General features: G+C 46.6%; 1 protein-coding gene across 1 annotated transcript; it reads left to right on the plus strand.

Moving 5' to 3' along the window:
• Positions 1–10375: 10375 nt before the first annotated feature.
• LOC137598749 (kelch-like protein 10) lies at positions 10376–14774 on the plus strand. The gene is made up of 5 exons (XM_068319195.1): positions 10376–10491; positions 11493–11967; positions 12958–13569; positions 14083–14232; positions 14442–14774. Exons 1-5 carry the CDS (start codon positions 10376–10378, stop codon positions 14772–14774), a joined length of 1686 nt encoding a protein of 561 aa, XP_068175296.1.
• The last annotated feature ends 2699 nt before the right edge of the window (positions 14775–17473 follow it).

The following is a 17473-nucleotide window of genomic DNA, read 5'->3' on the forward strand; positions in this document are numbered from 1 at the left end:
CTGACATCACAGGACATACCACAAGACATACATTACACTAACAGACACATGCAGCACTAACAGGACTTATATACTAAACTATAACTAAAATATAAACAGTATAAAATTTAAAAATATTACAGTATTAAAATATAAACAGTATAAAATAGAAATCTAAACAGTATAAAATTGAATTAAAATATAAAACAGTATAAAAAATAAATAAATAAATTTTATATATATATATATATACAACAGTATAAAATTTAATTTAAATTAAATTAAATTAAATCCATTTTCAACCCCGTGCTGACCTCGCCACCTCCCCCCCGCTCCTCCTGAGAGAGTCATTGTACCCCCTGATGGCACGGGGCACGAAGGAGGACCTCAGCCTCTCTGTGGAGGCGCTGTGTGACAGCAGTCTGCCGCTGAAGGTGCTTCTCTGCTGGGAGAAGGTGGTGTGTAGGGGGTGCCTGGTGTTGTTCATGATGGCCTTAATTTTAGACATGGTCCTGCTCTCCAGAAGTGTATCCACAGAGTCCAGGCTCAGCCCGACCACTGAGCCCGCTCTGCGGATGAGTCTGTTCAGACGGTCCATATCTCTTTTCCTGGCCCCCCCACCCCAACACACAATGTCGTGTGACAGCACACTGGAGACTACGGACTGATAGAACATGAGAAGGAGCTTAGGACAGATGTTGAAGGAGGCCAGCCTCCTTAGGAAGTACATCCTGCTCTGCCCCTTCTTGTACACACAGTTGGAGTTGAGTGACCAGTCCAGTCTGCTGTCTAGCTGCAGTCCCAGGTACTGATAGTTTTCTACCACCTCCACCTCACTGCCTTTGATGATCACCGGCTGTGGAGAGGGAGGTGCCCGCCGGAAATCCAGAACCATCTCCTTTGTCTTGGAGACGTTGAGCTGGAGCTGGTTCTGTTGGCACCACTCCACGAAGTCAGCCACCAATGCCCTGTACCCCCCCTCATCACCCTCCCGGATACATGCCACTATCGCGGTGTCATCGGAGTACTTCTGTATGTGGCATGTATCCGAGTTGTGCTTGAAGTCTGATGTGTAGAGGGTGAAGAGAATGGGGGATAGAACGGTCCCCTGTGGCGCCCCCGTGCTGCTGGTCACCATAGAAGACAAACAGTCCCCCATACGGACGTACTGGGGTCTGTCCGTTAGGTAGTCCGTAATACAAAAAAACAGGCAGAACAACAGACAGTACAACAGGCAGTACAACAGGCAGTACAACAGGCAGTACAACAGGCAGTACAACAGGCAGTACAACAGGCAGTACAACAGGCAGTACAACAGGCAGAACAACAGACAGTACAACAGACAGTACAACAGGTAGTACAACAGACAGTACAACAGACAGTACAACATGCAGTACAACAGGCAGTACAACAGGCAGAACAACAGACAGTACAACAGACAGTACAACAGGCAGAACAACAGGCAGTACAACAGGCAGTACAACAGACAGTACAACAGGCAGTACAACAGGTAGTACAACAGACAGTACAACAGGCAGTACAACAGACAGTACAACAGGTAGTACAACAGGCAGTACAACAGACAGTACAACAGGTAGTACAACAGGCAGTACAACAGACAGTACAACAGGCAGTACAACAGGCAGTACAACAGACAGTACACCAGACAGTACAACATAGAAAGTACAACAGACAGTACAACAGGCAGTACAACAGACAGTACAACAGGCAGTACAACACAGAAAGTACAACAGACAGTACAATAGACAGTACAACAGGCAGTTCAACACAGAAAGTACAACAGACAGTACAATAGACAGTACAACAGGCAGTTCAACACAGAAAGTACAACAGACAGTACAATAGACAGTACAACAGGCAGTTCAACACAGACAGGACAAAGGGAGGGAGAGATAGCTAGTTAGGTGCCGGGGGGGGGGGGGGGGGGGCAGTGTGAGGGTAGAGGTCAAGGCTATGGCAGGGGGCAGAGCAGGGAGGGGGTTGAGCCTCCTGACCGCCTGGTGACAGAAACTGTCCTTGATCCTGCTGGTTCTGGTCCAGACTCTGCAGTCTCCTACCTGATGGCAGCAGGCTGAAAAGGCTGTGGGGGGGGGGGGGGTCACCTGCAATGCTGATGGCTTTGTGGGTGAGGGGGGTGTTATAAATGTCTGTGAGGGAAGGGAGAGACACCAGTGATCTTTCAGCTCCTCTCACGATGCGCTGCAGGGTCTGCAGGAAACGGTGCAGGCACCGTACCACAGGGTGATGCAGCTGGTCAGGATGCTCTCCATGGGGCCTCTGTAGAAGGTCAGCATGATGGGGGGTGGGGCTCTTGCTCTCCTCAGTTTGCGGAGGAAGAAGAGGCGCTGTTGGGCTTTTTTGTCCAGCGATGTGGTGTTGTGGTCCCGGGACAGGTCCTTGGAGATGTGCACACCCAGGAACTTGGTGCTGCTGACCCTTTCCACTGCAGCACCGTTGATGGTTAGTGGAGCATGCTGGGTGCGTGTTCTCCTGAAGTCCACAACAATCTCCTTCGTCTTCTCCACATTCAGATGGAGATGGTTGTCCTTGTACCACATAGCCAGGAGGCCCCCCTCATTCCTGTAGGCTGTCTCATCGTTGTTGTTCCTGAGACCCACCACAGTCGTGTCGTCTGCAAACTTGATGAAGAGGTTGGAGCTGAAAGTGGTGTGGAGTCGTGGGTCAACAGAGTGAAGAGGAGGGGGCTCAGAACACATCCTTGGGGGGCTCCCGTGTTCAGCGTGATGGTGCTGGAGGTATTGTTACCGACTCAAACTGCCTGTGGTCTCCCTGTCAGGAAGTCCAGCAGCCAGTTGCGTATAGAGGTGTTGAGTCCAAGCTGGTCCAGTTTATAGATGAGCTGCTGGGGGACGATTGTGTTGAATGCTGAGCTGAAGTCAATGAACAGCATTCTGGTGTACGAGTCTTTGGTCTCCAGGTGGGTGAGGGTTGGGTGTAATGCAGTGGAGATGGCGTCATCAGTGGAGCAGTTGGACCGGTAAGCAAACTGAAAAGGGTCCAGGGTTGAAGGGAGGGCAGACTTGATGTGGTGCATGACTAGCCGCTCGAAGCACTTCATGAGGATGGGAGTCAGTGCAACTGGGCGGTAGTCGTTGCCGGATGGGGGCGACGTCTTTGGGACTGGGATGATGGTGGTGGCTTTGAGGCAGGTGGGGACAACAGCCTGGCTCAGGGAGATGTTGAAGATGTCTGTGAAGACACCTGTGAGCTCATCAGCACAGTCTCTCAGGACACGACCAGGAACGTTGTCAGGACCTGGGTCTTTCCGTGCGTTGGTCCTTCTGAGGACTTGCCTCACGCTGTCTGGAGAAAGCGTCAATGCCTGGTCGCCAGGAGGGGGTGGAGCCTTCTGTGCCAGGATGCCGTTGTCTGCCTCAAAGCGCAAAGAAGTCATTCAGCTGATTCAGCAGAGTGGTGGAGCTGTCACAGGACTGCAGAAGGGACTTGTAGTCAGTAATGAACTGAATCCCCCGCCACAGGTTCCTGGTGTCTGCTGTCGCTGAAGTGGGTGGCGATCCTCCTGGGGTACTGTCTCTTGGCCACTTGTATGCCTCGTGACAGGTTGGCCCTAGCTGTCCTTAGGCCCACCTCGTCCCCAGCTCTGAAGGCCGTGTTCCACGCCTTCAGGAGTCTGTGGACTTCACCTGTCAGCCAAGGCTTCTGGTTGGCTCAAACGGAGATTGCTCTGGTGACCGTGACATCATCCATGCATTTCCTCATGTATGCAGTGACGGTCTCTGTGTACTCCTGGAGGTCTGTGGTGTTGTTGTGGGTGGCTGCATCTTTGAATACGCTGCAGTCTGTGGTTGAAAAGCAGTCCTGGAGTGCCTCTGATGACCCATCAGGCCACACCCGGATCTGCCTTTTCACAGGTTTAGATAGATAGATAGATAGATAGATAGATAGATAGATAGATAGATAGATAGATAGATAGATAGATAGATAGATAGATAGATAGATAGATAGATAGATAGATAGATAGATAGATACTTTATTAATCCCGGAGGAAATTGTATTGTTTAACGACTCTTACGAGCGGTCTGTATGCGGGTGTTAGCATAACAGTGGTCTGGTCTGACGCCCCAAGGTGGGGGAGGGCGCGGGCCTTGTAGGCATCTTTATGTGTCGTGTAGACATTGTCCAGGATGTTAGCTCCTCTGGTGGCAAAGTTGATAGTCTATGTAATTTTGGAAACACACTCTGGGGGTTTGCATGGTTAAAGTCCCCCGCCAGAATGAGGAAGGCATCTGGGTGGGCTGTCTGCTGCTGACTGATGAGATGGTAGGGTTTATTCAGTGCCTCACTCCTGTTGTTAATGGAGGGGGGGAGGGATGTATACTGCCACCAGCAATATGACAGAAAACTCCCTGGGCAGGTAGAATGACCAGCATCTGATGATCATGAGCTCCACCAGAGGAGAGCAGTGTGTGCAGACCACAGCAGCATCGCGGCACCAAGCATCTCTGATGTAAACACAGAGTCCCCCGCCGCGGGTCTTCCCCCCCTCAGCGATCGCTCTGTCAGCCTGGTAGCACGTTAGCCGGTCCAGAAGAATGGCACAGTCCGGGACGCTGTCAGTGAGCCAGGTTTCCACAAAGACACAACACTCATCCACAGACTTAGTTGATTATTGGAGCAGGCGGATGTAGTCCAGTTTATTTTCCAGCGAGCATACGTTGGCAAGTGTGATGGTCGGGATAGCTGGCAGGTGAGAGCTAGCTGCTAGCCTCGCCTGGATGCCTCCACGCTTGCCCCACTTCTGCTTTTGCATGTTCTGCTCGTGGCGCTTCTGTTATAATTTCCAAAAGGAACCAGGTGCGAGAGTCAAGGTGTCGATTAATCAAAAGCCTTTAATAAGTTTGTAGTCCAAAATCCAAGCGGGGGTTAAAACCAGAAAATCAGGGAAAAGACGATACAAAAGAGGCAGGCAAAATCGTAATCCAACAGTCAGGCAAAAGGTCATACACAGGGCATCAAAAGACAAAAATCGTGGTCAACAGGCAAAAGTGAGAATCCAGAAATAATGCAGACAAGGCAAGGCAAAACTCGTGGTCGTACGGAAACGGTCTAGGAACAACAGTAACAATCAGGCATACAAGAATCTGCTCAAAAGGAAACTGGGTTACACTGCGACAGACCTGAACTGAAATGAAGTGTCTTAAATAGTCAGACCAGGGTGCTATGTAGTTGCAGGTGGAATTATTGATCATCTAATTGACTAGGGGAAGAACTAAACACGGATTGGTTAACGACCAAACGAAACAATCAGGGGAAACAAACAAGGTGCAGCGAATCATGAATGCAGTGGTAATAGAAAACCAGAATAGTACATAAACTGAAAACCAATACACAAAAGACAAAGTCAGGAACAAATGCATATGACAAAACAGAACACGGTAGAGGCAGATCACCACAGCTTCCACTGCAGGCAGGGAGCAGGAGTGGGGGTCGGCGGTTGAGCAGGCCTCCGGAGCAGACCACACTCACGCAGCACTTCCGCGTCAGCCGGGTCTACGTCCAATAAAGTTGTTCTGCGCATGTCGAGCAGAATCTCACAGGAGTATGAGCGCCTTGGGGTAAGTAGACATGACAAAGATGGACGTGATAAAGATGGACAAACACACGGACAGACAAGACACAAAACACATGAAAAAAATGCTGTATCGGGAGAGAGAGGAGCCGCTGCGTGTGCACGCATCGCCATCCGCTTGCGAAAAAAAAAAAAGTGACGTGACAGTGACGTGTGGTCAGTGGGGGGGGGGGCACGGCCTCACCTGCCATCATGAGAGAAAAAAATTGAAAAATGAAATAAATAAATTAAATGGTTATTTTATTCCAGTGATGCGTATTATAAAGTTATTTTCTATTCAGCATCACCAAGTTTAGGTTATTTTTACTCAAAATCGCTGAATTTTCACATTTACCGCTGAAACACTGATCAGAGACCTGTGGTGAGGCACCAGCCAGCTGAGCCTCACCATGGATTGATGAATCGCTCCACTAGCTGGGCTGGTAGCTAAACATCCATCCATCCATCCATCCATCTTCCACCGCTTATCCGTGGTCGGGTCACGGGGGCAGCAGCTTCAACAGGGAGCCCCAACGTTCCCTTTACCCCCACATCCACCAGCTCTGACTGGGGGATCCCAAGGCATTCCCAGGCCACTGTTGAGATATAATCCCTCCACCTGGTCCTGGGTCTGACCCGAGGTCTCCTCCCAGCTGGACGTGCCAGAAACACCTCCCTAGGGAAGGCGTCCCGGAGGCATCCACACCAGATGCCCAAACCACCTCAGCTGACTCCTTTCCATGTGAAGGAGCAGCGGCTCTACTCTGAGCCCCTCGTGAACAGCAGTGTTTCTCACCTTATCTCTAAGGGAGACACCAGCTATCCGCCTGAGAAAGACCATTTCAGCCTCTTGTATCCGCGATCTCGTTCTTTGGGTCATGACCCATCGCTCATGACCATAGGTGAGGGTAGGAACGAAGATTGAACGGTAGATGGAGAGCTTTGCCTCTCGGCTTAGCTCCCTCTTTGTGACAACAGTGCGGTAAAGCGACTGCAATACCGTTCCTGCTGCCCCAATTCTCCGTCCAATCGCACGCTCCATTGTTCCCTCACTCGTGAACAGGACCCCAAGATACTTAAACTCCTTCACTTGTGGAAGGACCTCATTCCCCACTTGGAGAAGGCAGTCCACCAGTTTCCTGCTGAGGACCATGGCCTCAGATTTGGAGGTGCTAATCCTCATCCCCGCCGCTTCACACTCGGCTGTAAACCGGACCAGTGAGCGCTGCAGGTCACAATCTGATGACGCAAACGGGACCACATCATCTGCAAAAAGCAGCGATGCAATCCTCAGGCCACCAAACTGTAACCCCTCCTCACCACGACTACGCCTCGATATCCTGTCCATGAAAATCACAAACACAATTGGTGATAATGCGCAGCCCTGGAGAAGGCCAACAGCTACTCGGAACAAGTCCGACTTACTGCCAAGAACCCAAGCGCAGCTCTCACTTTGGGCGTACAGGGATTGGATGGCCCTGAGGAGAGAACTCCTCACCCCATACTTCCGCAGTACCTCCCACAGTATATCCCTGGGGACATGATCATACACCTTCTCCAAGTCCACAAAACGCATGTAGACTGGATGGGCATACTCCCAAGCCCCTTCTAGGATCCCTGTGAGAGTAAAAAGCTGGTCCGTTGTTCCACGACCAGGACGGAACCCACATTGTTCCTCCTCAATCTCAGGCTCCACAATTGACCGGACCCTCCTTTCCAGCACCTTGGAGTAAACTTTCCCAGGGAGGCTGAGGAGTGTGATGCCCCTGTAGTTTTCACACACCCTCTGGTCCCCCTTTTTAAAAAGAGGAACGACCACCCCAGTCTGCCACTCTTTTGGCACTGTCCCAGACTTCCACGCAATGTTAAAGAGCTGTGTCATCCATGACAGCCCCTCAACACCCAGAGCCTTCAGCATTTCCGGGCGAATCTCATCAACACCCGGGGCTTTGCCACCGTGCAGTTGTTTAACTACCTCGGTGACTTCGCCCAAAGAGATTGATTCAAATCCCCCATCATCCTCCAGCTGTGCCTCTGCAACAGAGGATGGGTCAGTTGGGGTAGTTAGATTCAGGAGTACCTCAGTGTTCCTTCCACCGACCGACAACCTCCTCAGTCGAAGTCAACAATGTCCCATCCTTGCTGTAAACAGCTTGGATGGTCCCCCGTTTCCCCCTCCTGAGGTGTTGGAAAGTCCTCCAGAACAACTTTGGTGCCGTCCGATAGTCCTTCTCCATGGCCTCTCCGAACTCCTCCTACACCCTCTGTTTTGCCTCAATCACAGCCGAGGCTGCAGTCCTTTTGGCCTGTCGGTACCCTGCAACTGCTTCAGGAGTCCCCAGGAACAACATGCCCCTGAAGGCCTCCTTCTTCAGCTGGACGGCTTCTCTGACCACCAGGGTCCACCACGGTGTTCTAGGGTTACCGCCCCTTGAGGCACCCAAGACCTTGAGACCACAGCTCTCAGCTGCAGCTTCAGCAATGGAAGCTTTGAACATCAACCATCAGGTTCAGTGCCCCCAGCCTCCACAGGCTGGGGGCATTGAGAAGCTCCTTCGGAGGTGTGAATTGAAGGCCTCACTGACAGAGTCCTCCTCCAGACGTTCCCAGTTCACCCGCACTACTTGTTTGGGCTTACCAGGTCTATCCAAAGGTTTACTCCACCAACGGACCCAACTCATCAGAAGTGATCAGTTGACAGCTCTGTCCCTCTCTTCACCCAAGTGTCCAAAACACACAGTCGAAGGTCAGGTGATAAATCACAAGATCGATCATTGACCTCCGACCCAGGGTGCTCTGGTACCAGGTAAACTTATGAGCATCCTTGTGTTCGAACATGGTGTTAGTTATGAGCAATCCGAGACTAGCAAAGAAGTCCAACAACATAACACCGCTCGGGTTCAGATCAGGGAGGCCATTCCTCCCAATCACGCCCCTCCAAGTGTCTCCATCATTCCCAACGTGTGCATTGAAGTCCCCCAGAAGAACAATGGAGTCCCCTGCAGGGATCCCATGAAGACCCCATTTAGGGACCCCAAGAAGGCTGAATACTCTGAACTGATATTTGGTGCGTGTGCACAAATAACAGTCAGAGTCCCCCCCCCCCCCCACAGCCTTAAGGCGTAGGGAAGCGACCCTCTCATCCACCAGGGTAAACTCCAACACATCGGCGTTCAGCTGGGGGGCTAGTGAGTATCCCCACACCCGCCCTGTGCCTCACGCCTGACGCAACTCCGGAGTAAAACAAGGTCCAACCCCTATCCAGGAGTTTGGATCCAGAACCGAGGCTATGCGTGGAGATAAGCGTTTTGATTTTTCATGGGATCTTTTGAACCATTCTTTATCTGGCCCTTCACCTGAGACCTGTTTGCCTTGGGTGACCCTATTAGGAGTACAAGACTCCCGACAACTTAGCTCCCAGGATCCTTCGGGCACACAAACCTCTCCACCACGATAAGGTGATGGTTCCTTGGAGAGGTAGCTAAACAGTGAGACCGTAATGCTATCTCTCTATATGTCGCAAGTAAAATTGTAAAATTTCCATAATTTAGCTAATGTATATAATATAAAGTGTTTTTTTGCCAACAGCTGCATGTGTGTAACGTCTTTCTGGAGTTGAGCGGTCCTGAAACCGCTGGGAAAAGGCATGAAGTGAGGTACGCAGTTCTCCTGCCTCGTGGTAGGGGGCGCTGGTGATCCCAGAGATTCGGACAAGGATTCTTCTTCGTCGGCCGCAGAGGAGGTGACACCAAGCTACAGCCATTCATTTGTTTTCTGCTCGCCTTGCCTTACTACAAAAATGGAGGATTACAGATCTCAACTCACATTTTTTTCGCTGCTCTTGTTCAGAAGGAGCTGCCATGGACTTCATTTATAAGTAAACATAACAATAAAAACATGTAGGTAACAATATTTTTTTTAATCAAATGTGCTTATTTGTGTTAGTTTGTGTTAATAATTCTGCTATGAGACTTTAAACAACCCACTCATGTTGCTGATTAAATTTTAAATAAGATTTATATAGGTTGATATGTTTGTAAATCTAATTATGATGAAATCAGTGCCTCACCGCACATGAACTTCACCGCACGTCACTGTTCAGTGATGATTTTAAACATGCAAGAGCACACACACACGTTGACTAAACTTATCTCTATGGGTTCTACAGATGGACTCCTCTATTTGGTGATTAACTATAACTACAAAGGCCATAATATTCAATAAAAATATGTAACATCCCTTCATCAGAGAAGGGAAAAGTTATGTGTCCCTTACAGGAAAACGTTTGGAGACCCCTGATCTACAGTATAGAATCTATACAGTATTTTCCGCACTACAAGGCGCACTGGACTATAAGGCGCGCCTTCAATGAAAGACCTATTTTAAACCTTTTTTCATATAAAAGGCTCACTGTATTGTAAAGGTGCATCTGATTATAAGGTGCACCTTCATTGAATGGGCTAATTCACAACTTTTTTCACAAATAAGGCCCTCTGGATTATAAGGTGCACTGTCAGTTTTTGAGAAAATTAAAGGCTTTTAGGTGTGCCTTATATTGCAGAAAACACTACTGATCTATAACAATCAAAGGTCACCCTCTGGCTTTGATCTACTTGTGTCATTTACATGTCCTGCTAGTAGTATTTATGGATTGTTTAATCTCTTTAATGTCTTCAATGTCTTTAATGCTTTCATGTCTGTCATTGAGGTAATCTCATTCGATAAACCTGTTGACTCAAGTCAAAACACTTCACTGTTAACAGTGTGAGGGGAGCTACTTCAAAAATGACAGGATTAACAAGACTGGATTCGGAGTGTTCACAAGACACAGTCATCTGCGCTGGTGGTGTCAGTTTTAATGTTCGCAGGATCGTCATGTGTAACTGCAGTCCATACTTCCAGTGAGTAACTTATCGAATATCAATGTAAGCTGATATCGTTCATCACTGAGTTCAGCACTAAAAGACAATTATACAGCATAATTATGACAACCTGAGGATCAGTCAGTCCCATTAAGAAAGAGTTATAAGGTTTGGACACCTTTCATGATAAAAAAGAGATCATATGGCACAGCAGGGAGGATACGGAACAGAGAATACACACACTACACATTTTCAAGTAGTGCTGACTTCATGTCCCCAACACAGTCAGTGGATTTGGAACAATCAGTGTGAATGACGGTTTTTGTTACCATTTTTGGAGAACTTATAATAATGTTTCCATGATGCATAAAATAGTGATTTAACAAAATTGTTTGCATTTAACTGCTTATCTGCATCCGGGTTATGGGGGTAGCACTTTGATCAGGGAAGGCCAGACACTTCCATCACTTCCACCAAGTCCTCTGGGTGGATCTCAAGATGCCTAGCCTAGCCTCGTCTATCCCATAACCCCAGAGGGTCATTGGGCCACCACAGACAACTCGCAGTTGTCACGATACCGTGTGTCTTGGGTAGTTGAACCTGGCGGTGCCCATCCCTCTCCAGGTTGCATCCACCGTCTGGTCTTCAAGACGTCTGGTCTACCGCTGAGCCACTGCCGCCCCCAAAAAGTCTGCTGTCATTCAGCACTTTATAATTTAATTGGATTGACTGATTGACCCGAATCCAGAACCGTTTGTGTGTTTGTTGTTTATCGTTGCTATGGAGACAGAGTCCACTGACTGTCCAGTGCTGCCTTCACATGCTCGTAATGGACTCAGTGATACTCTGAGATACTGGACTCAACTGAAGTAGAAATAGAAATACGACAATCCTTACTTTTTGGACACAGGTTCTCTGTTTGGACAGGCTGATAACTCTTGGATGACTGGAAACACAGTCACAGCTGGTTGTTGGTTGTTTTTCAGTTTGGTCATGTGATGTGGTGTTACAGCTACTCAATTCCTTTTCTTTATTCACAGGGCCCTTTTCTGCCGACACGCAGGCGATAGAACACATTTTACCATCCCAGGCGTGTCTGCAGAGATGATGAAGATCATTATTAACTTTGCATACTCAGGTTCTGTCTCTGTGACAAAGAACAACGTACAAGATCTGCTTATAGCAGCTGACTATTTGATTGTAACTAACATTGTAGAGGCATGCAACAACTTCCTGGAAGAGAATCTCACTCCAAAGAACTGCATTGGTGTTTGTCGGCTCATCATCTCAAGTCCTCAAGCTCAGCACAAGGCTCACTTCCTGTTAATGAACAGGTTTGAGGAGGTTGTTTCCAGCCAGGAGTTCCTGGAGCTCAGTTTGCAGGAACTCACTGACATCCTTGATAGTGATGAGCTCAATGTGGACGAGGAGAAAACCGTGTACGAGGCCGCCGTTAGGTGGATCAACCATGAACCTGAGCAGAGAACCTCACATTTACCTGCACTCTTGTCAAAGGTCAGACAACGTTTTATCATTATGCTTCATTTAACCTTCCTCCTGTGTTAGTTTCTGTTACAATCCCTTGTATTAATGGGTCTGTTTCAACCTGTGTCTTAAATCACTTTAAAATACAATCAAAACAACAACTCATCATCCAATTTTTTTCTCATCTCTTGGTTACCTTGTAAGGCGTCCTTATCCATAAACATGTTCGGTGTGATATTTTTGTTGTGGGTCTCTGGGCCTTTTTTTAACATTAGTATATCTCTTGATTTCAATTTAAAAAAAACTGTGTCACCTGAATACTACACTTAGGGGTATAGAACGCATCTCTGAAACAAATTTGCTTGATTTACTTTTTCATTTTAAAATTAATAACTACAGTAACATCTACAGTGTTTTCTTCAAGAAGATGCAAAAAAAAATTGTAAGCAATAGAACTTAAACCAAAGATGTTTTTTAATGTCAGTGACTCTGGTCACAGCAAACCTTGTGATACCATGGGTCATTTTGATGACGTGTTCAGCAGCTGCCCATCATGTGCGTGCTGAGGTACTAAACTCCAAAAGATCCGACCATTTATTGACTTGAATGCTTCAACAGGAGCATCCTCAGCAGCAGTGACCTCCTCATTGGACTCAGATGTGTCCAGGGCTTATGGCTGGTACCCCACATTGTCCTCTTCCTCAGAAACCTGTTCCTCTGCATCGCTATGCTGATCTGTGTCTCCCAAAACTGTGATCTAGAGCTTCACTCACCCTAAATCTTCTTTTCATTTTTGTATGCTTTTAGACCTGCAGCTTAATTACATTTTATCAGGATAAAGTAACAAAAAATATTTTCGTTTAGTTTTGTGATAAGTTCTGTTGATACTAAACATTCCTAAAGTTAAAAGTCATATCAGACAGAAACTGTTGGTTTTTTATCATAGTTGCTGTCTATAACAAAAATATGGAATATCACAATTTCATCTGTTCTATTCAAATTCTGTTGTTTCCTCTGTAGGCTCGGCTGGCCTTGAACCATACAGATGACATTAAGACTCTAATGTCTGATCCATATTTGACCAACAACACTCAGTGTCTGCAGATTCTAGAGGACGTCTTGCGACTCAAACATCAGCTGTCCAATGCCACACCGCCCCGGAGATTCTGCTCGGATCTCGCTGCTCGTCCTCGTTTACCTAACGCCATCATTTTTGCTATTGGGGGCTGGAACCCCAGTGAAACTAACATCACCGAGGTTTACGATGACCGTGCTGATTGCTGGTTGGACATTACAGATCATCAGGAAAAGCCTTGCAGGTATCATGGCACTGTCTACCACGATGGGTTAATCTACTGCATTGGTGGCTTTGATGCAGTGGAGTTTTTAAACAGCATGCACAAATTTGATGTGAAAAGACGCGTTTGGCTTGAAGCAGCACCCATGAAGCACCGTCGCTGCTATGTGAGTGTTGCTGTTTTGGACGGATATATTTATGCGATAGGAGGTATTGATAGGGCACATTACCTGAGGACTGCAGAGCGCTACAGACCTGAGACGGACCAATGGAGTCTAATTTCACCCATGAATGATGTCAGAAGTCGTGTTGGTTGTGCAGCATTCAATGAGAAGGTGAGTGAAGGTCCAGAGCAGTTGGAAATAGCTCTGGAATTGTTCTGATGTTGACTGGAATTCTGTTTCTTTACTTTGAACACTTTGGAGTTGGGAGCTCCACTAAATGTTTTAGCAAACAATATGAAGAACATGTGATTTTCTGTGCATGAAGTTGTTAATCTCCGTGGTGCACCGGTATCATGCCTAGAGTGTCCCCTTTCTCTCGCCCATAAGTCCTCTGGGATAGATTCCAGCAATCCTTGTGACGCGTGAAGACAGAAGACGTGGATAAGAAGATCAATAAATGAATGAAGATGAATGAATGAATGAATGAATGAATGAATGAAATTGTTAATTTAAACATTTGTGGACTAGACTATATGCTGGAAGTTATTCAATATTTGTACAAATAAAAAAGCAATTATATAAAAGAGGTGAAAATGAGAAGATGACAGAAAAATTGCGTTTCCTGGGACTCATACACAGATCAGTGATATTTACTGCTTTCCTGTTTCCTCCTTTTCTCAACAGATTTACGTTTGTGGTGGTCATGATGGGCATAGGTACCTAAGAAGTTGTGAATTTTATAGTCCAGCGTTCGACCAGTGGACACGTTTCTCTGACATGAGCACCAGACGCGGTGAATTAGGCGTCATTTTGTATGATAACCGTATCTTTGCGGTGAGTAAATGAAAAACGAACTTAGACTGAGGCCAGCACCTGAATTTATCAAGTAGAGCTGACAGAATGACAATGTCCTCTGTTTGGTGTCTAGTTGGCATGACACATGCTGTTTTCAAACTCTTAAAGTTTCTTATCATTCTTCACTATATGTTAAAATTTGATTTAAACCTAAACACTCACATCACTGTTTTATTTTGTTCTCATAGCTCGGTGGCTTCGATGGGAAGACACGTTTAAAAAGTGTTGAGGCCTACGACCCACAGACCAATAAGTGGCGTAAAACACCCCCCATGTTGACCCCACGCGGTAACTGTGGCACTGCAGTGACTAACAACAAGCTGTTTGTCATGGGGGGCCACAACAACTTTAACATCAATGAAAGTGTTGAGTGCTATGATGCTAAAACTAAAGCCTGGACTAGAGCTGGTCAGATGAGAGCTAATCGCTGGGGTCTCAGCTGCTGCGTCGTCTCCGATCACCCCAGCGTGAAACAATACACCACAAGTCGTGATGCCTTCCCACATTTAGAGGAAGTCTAAAAGTTGGAGGAGTCTTCAGGAGATCAAATCAAACTTATATGAACTTGTCTTTCAGCAGTCTCACCACAGCACCACAAGCGCACTAGGGAGGTGTCTGCAGAGGCAAATACTGTAACCCCCTCCTGACATGGATCAACAGATAAAATGCTCACATGCTCAAGTTAAAACTAATTAATCTAAAGCTGTGGTTCTTCACTGGTCTGGCTTCAGGACCCACCATCAGAGATGGACAGAGTACTTGACCCCAGTACTTGAGTAAGAGTACAAATACTTCTGGTCAAAATTTACTCCACTACAAGTAAGAGTAGCCCAGTCAATTCATTACTTGAGTAAGAATAAAAAAGGACTTGATTTTAAATGTACTTAAGTATTCAAGAGTAAATGATTTTAAATGTACTTAAAGTACAAGTTCGAGTAAGAGTAAATTCCAATTTTTTTTTTTATTTGATGAGAATGGACCTGACTGAATTACTGTCATTTCACAATGTTATATATAGTACCTTGTATGTCTTGTTTCAGAGAAACTCTTTGAAACCACCTGCACTGATGTTCTTGCCTGTAGAACCATCATGTTATACTGAACCAAACCTTCCCCAACATCTATAAAAATGGAAATAAAATTAATGGAATCATCAAAGAGGACAATTATGTCATTTTCACATTTTATTAAACAATTCCCCCCTTCCATACACACACAAGACCAAATGGAGCCATACAGGCCCAACCAACTGGTTTAACTGGGGACCAACTGGAACCCCTAAAGGACACCCTGGTGGACTACTGGTTGAGAACCACTGCTTTACAACAGACTAAATCTGCTTTCAACAACTCAATGTTTACAGGAAGGACATATCCCAGCACCACAATATTGTCTCCCCCAGGCTGTCTGTCTCCCCCCCCCCCCCCAATCTGTGTGTCTCCCCCTGCCCCCCAGTCTGTGTGGCCCTGTGTCCGCCAGTCTGTCAGTCTGTAGTACTGTAAAATTAAGTGACAAGAGTTTTCTTTGGCGAACACAATAAGCATTTGAAAATGTACTTTTTCTTGTCTGAGTCCGCGTTGTCCTTTTTCACTTCTACAAACTCGAACATGTCTTTAAGATGAGGCCATGGGTTTCTTCCTCCGCCTCATGAAACTCCAGTTCATCATGTTCATCAGATTCAACGGAGGCTTCTTCGGCAGTCGCCACTGCGGTCTAGTTTTGAGCTGATTGGGTAGGGGATGACGTATTTCCGGTTTTATGTAAATCCCAGTTGAGAACGTGTACTGTGATAGGTTTCCTTCTTTGACGAACACTGCGTGTGGCCAATTGCATTTTAGGGGGGCGGGGGACAAAAAACAACAACAGGCAAACCAAAAGTAACAAGTATTCATGAGCCTTCTCAGAAATTAACTCGAGTAAAATTAAAAATCTTTGCCTTGGAAACGTATTCGAGTAAGAGTAATAAGTATGAAAGAATTCTAGAAGAATTCTAGTATTTGAGTAAAGTAAAAATCCTCAGAATCTGTACTTAAGTACAGTACTTAAGTAAATTTACTCCATTACTGTCCACCCCTGCCCACCATCACCCCTCAATGACAAGCCGTGACCCAATCCAAGAAAACTTTTCAAATTGATTTAACAGAGTATTCGATAACACTTCAGTAACTGTACTCCTAACAGAGCTCGACCCAGAAACACAGAACAGAAAGGAAGATATGTTTGGAAGAATCTCGCGCTAACAGATCGCGTCATCGGGGAGTTCAAGGGTACCGATTGGTGGCAAGAAAAGGGGCGGCAGTGGCTCCGCGGTAGAGCGGGTCATCCAATGTGGGGAGATTTGATCTTGTTAATGTCTTCAATGTCTTTCATACTTTCATGTCTGTCAATGATCATTGATTCGTGGACCTCCGCCGCCAGTCAGAAAAGGAGTTGAGAGATTCAGTGGATTGTTGGTACTGAAAAAAACATGGCTTGAAAGTGGACAATTTTGATTTTTTTCTGACCGCATAAGTCTTTTTAAGGCAGACAGACTTCCTCAACAAGTCAGGGGTTAAATTGTTTGTCTCCAACTGATTTTACTTCCTACATCACCAATCCACGCTCTCTGCCATGGTCAAGCGACAAAAGAGATTAAAACCAGAAGAAGACATAACAAAACTCAGCAGAGGCCTGGAATACAAAACCATCCTCCCCCTCCTCCCACCCTCCACCTCCTCCCTAAATGATATTACGCTGGTTGTATGCTGTATGGCTAATGACACTCATATCTCGTCCCAGGTAAAGCCAAGGCCCAGCGTGCCGATAGCTGGGCAACTTACTGTCTTGATAGGTAAAAGAAGAACAACAACCTATTGAAAAACAAAGAACTCAAATGGATTTGCAAATTTATCAAATTTAGCATCCATTCCTCGTCACCCACAGCTTTTCCTAAAAAATTGGTTAGATAACACTTCAATCACATTAAATTCATCCATCCATCCATCCATCCTTCCATCCATCATCTACCACTTATCCCGGGTCGGGTCGCTGTGGCAACAGTCTCAGGAGGGATGCCCACACTTCCCTCTCCCCAGACACCTCCTCCAGCTCCTCCGGGGGGATCCCGAGGCGTTGTCAGGCCAGCCCAGAGACATAGTCCCTCCAGGTCTTCCTCAAGGTCTGAGGAGATAGATAGATAGATAGATAGATAGATAGATAGATAGATAGATAGATAGATAGA

This window comes from Antennarius striatus, chromosome 7 (genome assembly GCF_040054535.1).
Source record: "Antennarius striatus isolate MH-2024 chromosome 7, ASM4005453v1, whole genome shotgun sequence".
Taxonomy (NCBI): domain Eukaryota; kingdom Metazoa; phylum Chordata; class Actinopteri; order Lophiiformes; family Antennariidae; genus Antennarius; species Antennarius striatus.

Excerpts from the sequence above, each read along its gene's own strand:
- LOC137598749 (XM_068319195.1), top strand. The coding sequence starts at position 10,376 with ATGACAGGATTAACAAGACTGGATTCGGAGTGTTCACAAGACACAGTC. Across the intron at positions 11,968-12,957 it reads TACCTGCACTCTTGTCAAAG|GCTCGGCTGGCCTTGAACCA; the intron begins GTCAGACAACGT and ends TTTCCTCTGTAG. Across the intron at positions 13,570-14,082 it reads GTGCAGCATTCAATGAGAAG|ATTTACGTTTGTGGTGGTCA; the intron begins GTGAGTGAAGGT and ends TTTTCTCAACAG.